Genomic DNA, 5000 nt, shown 5'->3' with positions numbered 1-5000 from the left:
CTCTCTCTCTCTCTCTCTCTCTCTCTCTCTCTCTCTCTCTCTCTCTCTCTCTCTCTCTCTCTCTCTCTCTCTCTCTCTCTCTCTCTCTCTCTCTCTCACACACACACACACACACAAACGTTTTCATTTACATTTTGCACACGCCTTACCTGTTTCTTGGCGCTGTCGGCAGTTCTCTCTGAAGGTAGGTAAGGCGTCTTCTCCACGAAGGCGTCTGGCACATACCCGAAGAAGGACGTCCCGAGTGTTCTGGGCTTGGGTTTGTCACTTCCCAGACCCGGAATCCACTGCGGCGCATCATCGTCCTTCTCCTGCTGGTGGCGGGAGGCCCGGCGACTTCCTGATGACATCCTGTGAAGGATACGATACACCTATGTGAGAGCTCGCAAAGGATTCTAGTCGTATACACTTGAAGGACATTTGAGCGAAAAAATGTAAACACGAACGTAGCGACAGATGAATGCCAAATGGAGTAATAGTAAAAACAAGAGATGACTGCGATCTCTTGTCGAAGGTGAAATGTGATCTTAATGACAAGAGGAAAGGGTTAAGTTACAAAGAAGTCACACACAATGATTATGTGTTTACTGTACTGTACGGGGGAAGAGGGGTCGATTACATACTTGAAATGAATAGACGACTTGTCATAATGGTGTGACCAAACAAAGCTAAAAATGAATAACTAATTCCCGGGTATATGCAGTGTTATCGTTAATCATTGTCGAAAGTTATGTAAATACTAATTGAATTTATCATTGATTTGATAATAACAACTAGCATCATAATAATGTTAGTAGTGAGAGTACCAGTGGCAATGATAGCAATATTATTTTCTTTATGATTGCTATCATTTTCATCATCATTATCTCCATCTTCATCATCAGTAATACCATTGTTAGCCGTAATAACAATCATCAGGATTATAATCAATATTAGTGTCAGTAGTTCTGGTACCACCCTTATTATTATCATCATTTTCCCCATCATCATTACTACTGTTGTTGTTGTGTTGTTGCTTTTGCAATTTAATCACCATCAGCATCATTAGTGTCATATTCATTATAAACATCATTATCATTTAGCATCAAGCTCTAAGTCGCGTGGCATGAAACTACCCAACCTGTAAATGAGCTTGTGGGATACTGACCCCAAGCAAAGGACCTAAAATTCCGGGAACTTCTCCAGAAATAACTACTCACAATTCCGGGATTTAGAAAGCCAACCCATATATCCCAATTTTTGTAATACGACGGTAGCCACACAAACAAGAGTTTTATTTTGAGTTACAATATCATGATGATCATCCTCATGACGATGATCATGAGGATGATGATGATGATGATGACGATAGCTATAATGGTAACCATAATAATAGTAATGATAATACAATAGCAGTAACGATAATGATAAGATAAAAATGTATATGGACTGTAATGACAAAATAAAATAAAATGCAAAACGCAAAAACATTAACGAGAATATTCTCATTATCATCATAATAGTAATAACAATAACAATATGGTTGATGATTATGATAAAAATTATATCAGCAATAAAATAACAATAACAACAATAATAATGATTATAATAATGATAACAAGAAACATATGAATAACAAGAAGGCGAATATCCTAAGCTTATTGAGTTTTTCTTAAGGTTTTAGTGATGGATACCATGAAACTTCAAACAATGCCCCTCTCCGACGAAGATATGCTAGAGATAAAATATTTAAGGTATATCATACACAACAAAATTGCACTTTTGCAAAAGTTTGTAATTCTGACTAAGTGGCATACAACTTGGTCAAATTAGGAAAACTTAGAGCAGCCCTACAGAGAAAACAATTGAGCATGCGTGAGGCTAGGCATATGTGTTGGTGTAAACCTATCCGTAGTTTTTTTTTTTTTTAATTGATGTAAAAATAGGTAAACAACAAATAGTGCCAGACTTCCACTGAAAAGTTTATCAAGGCAATATACTCAGCCGTTTCCGGTCCAGTTAAAAATAAACTCAAGAATGAAGAATCAAAGGAGTACTGAGGGGAGGATGCAAAAGTTGCCACGCCAGCCCTTAGCTTTTTTTTATCGGTATTTTTTTCCACAAAGGGTGGAAAACAAGGAACGGGTCTAACTTTATAATAATGTTAAATTGTTGTATCAAAATATTTCATTATCAGGTTAAAAAGGGAAAAATATAATTCATTTAGGTTTCCAACCTTCGACACAACAAACCTGAAATCACTGTCCATAAATGATCCGCTTCAAAAACTATTAATTACTAAAAGAAAATGACTATGAAGTAAAGTTAATATTTTGCTTAGTATTGATTACCTAGAATGTGTTAGCATCAAACACATTTTGGCCCAGGCTCCATCTCCCGTCCCAATGGGGGATGAGAGAGTTTCAGCAATATCATTGCAATTGTGAGTCAGTGCTATAACCGAAAATTGCAAATGTGTCAGGTATGTACGTGCTTCCAGAGGACCAAATATCATTGGGGCCAAATAAAAATAATGTCAAATTTCATCATGGCTAGAAAGTACTCAAAAACAAACTTCTGTCAACTCAATGGTGAGGAATCCTTTATTAATATCATCACCAATACGAACCGGATCATCACCAAAATCTCAGTAATTGATCCTAGACTCATACCAACCAAGCAAGAAGATTCATCATCCAGTATCTGTTGACAAACCAACTAATCAACAAGTACAAAAGCAATACCTCCTTTGACAAAAGTAATAACTATCATTATTGATATCACAAATCTTTACTACAATCACAATAACGATCACCACTATTAATATAATCATTATATGAACAAGTAAAACTTTTCCTGAAACAGTTTTTGGAAACATTTTTTTTTTTGCCGCATTGCGTTCACCTTCCCACTGTGACAGTCTTGGTGCATATTCTCTCGCTACTCTCTCGCTGCCACCACCCTTACTCTCTTTCTTATTTTCTCACTCTTTCCTCTCTTCCTTTTCTCCTTCCTTTCTCCTCCTAATATCAGTCTTTGTCTCGTCTCCTCTCTCTCTCTCTCTCTCTCTCTCTCTCTCTCTCTCTCTCTCTCTCTCTCTCTCTCTCTCTCTCTCTCTCTCTCTCTCTCTCTCTCTCTCAGTCTCATGCACAGACACACACACGCATATATATATATATATATATATATATATATATATATATATATATATATATATATATATATATATATATATATATATATAGATATATATATATATATATATATATAGATATATAGATATATATATAGATATAGATATAGATAGATAGATATACATATACATATATATATATATATATATATATATAAATTTATATAGACACAGACACAAAACACAAACACAAACACACACACACACACACACACACACACACACATATATATATATATATATATATATATATATATATATATATATATATATATGCAGGCTTGATCGTTCAAAGGATAATCATGAATACAAGAAACATGAAGACTGCCTTAAAAAAGGAAAACAAAAAATGCTAATCTGTCTTACCCAAAGCCCTTGTGTATGCAATCTTGTTAGCCAAGAAATTGCCAAGGACAGACCACCAAGGACGAAACTGAAATTGAAAGCTAAATCTAACTTGATTTCAAAGGTCAAGACGAGGGCTTTAAAGGTGAATTTCAAGGCGGTTTTAGTTCTAAAAATTTCCTCCACCCTTCGCTACGTGCGGGATCTGTTTTGGGCCTTCCAACCTGAAGAGTTAATTACATCCTTTGGGTCTTTTCGTGAAAGAGTAACTTGGTAAACTCTTCCTCAGTCGAGATTGATTACAAAATGTTTCTTTTCTGAACCGATTTGTTTATTTATATTTCAACATCAGTCTTAAAACTGAGTTCAGAAAAAAAAAATGGTCCCCCAATAGGCAGAATAAAACGACTGCACCAGCTGAACTTACCAAAGATATTGCACCATTAGAAAAATTATAAACCCATTCTATCTGTCCTATCAAAAACTGAGGGTTCTCGTCATCCTTAGATGGTTATTTTTACCGTACACCTCAGAAAGCTGAGTCAACCACTTTCAGGAAGTGAGGAATCCACAACCCTGTTTGCAGTTTCCACAAATATTCCATCGAGTTGTTTTACTGGTGACACGCGGCTCTCATACATTCTGCTGATGAGAGCTATATGGGTTGCAGTCGTGCATTTTAATAAATCAACATTAAACCAGTCTCAGTTGTAAACCTTGATGTGCTTAAAAAGATGGGCCGAAACCTCAGCTTGAAAATATCCTTAAAGTTATTTTCTACACTTATACTCGGAAACAGTCATCTACAACTAAATTTCGTGTAAGCAATAGAGAACTCTGATCCAGTGACCATATAAAAGTAATTTTGATATTTAAAAATACAGAAAGGAAGGCAAAGATACTTGAAAAATGCCTGTAGTTATTTTTAGAACCGCTTGGCTGAATCCAATTATCAATTAGCCTCACGGAGTCTCGTCACCCACATGCACAGCTGTTATTTGTCTAAAGAATGACACTTGGTCATAAATCACAGCTTAAACAATTAGCGTGTGATTGTTTTAAAAAAAACGGGCTAACCCGTGCTCTACTAATAGCGCAAGTGACGATTGTTTACAAAATTACACGGTAGTTGCTAAATGTGTATCGGATTTCAAGAATACAGGGTAATTCCTGTTGCTACTAGCATCAAGAACGAAGTAGGTACATTTAACTGAAAATGTAATTCAACAAAATGCCAGTTTTTCAAGAAGATTGCAGGTAGTAGCATAAGGAGACGAAGGACCCTTGATAATCCAAATGTAATTTCGAAAGTCATTATGCAAAAAGTTATATTTGGATTTTCCTCAATCTAATAACTGCATTCTAACCAAAAAGAGAAAAATCTTCATCACTGTCTAGTATAGGCTTATGCTTAACTGTATCTTTCTAGAGCAATCTGTTTTATGTTGATCTGATTAATATGTTGCTATTTTAAATTTCTCTC

General features: G+C 35.4%; 1 protein-coding gene across 5 annotated transcripts in view; it reads right to left on the bottom strand.

Annotated features, from left to right (window-relative positions):
• Positions 1-5000, bottom strand: part of CRMP (Collapsin Response Mediator Protein) — an 86296-nt gene that overhangs the window by 74278 nt on the left and 7018 nt on the right. For all 5 annotated transcript variants that reach the window (XM_043020083.2, XM_043020085.2, XM_043020084.2 and 2 more), the window contains one exon: positions 150-351. In XM_043020083.2, the coding sequence (XP_042876017.1) occupies positions 150-350 (201 nt within the window). In that variant the 5' untranslated portion in view covers position 351. Of the gene's footprint in view, positions 1-149; positions 352-5000 lie in introns of those variants that run through there.

Source organism: Penaeus japonicus, unplaced genomic scaffold, assembly GCF_977035675.1.
Source record: "Penaeus japonicus unplaced genomic scaffold, GWHDUDI00000001_assembly GWHDUDI00000029, whole genome shotgun sequence".
NCBI classification, from domain to species: domain Eukaryota; kingdom Metazoa; phylum Arthropoda; class Malacostraca; order Decapoda; family Penaeidae; genus Penaeus; species Penaeus japonicus.
This window is presented reverse-complemented; position numbering and strand designations above follow the sequence as displayed.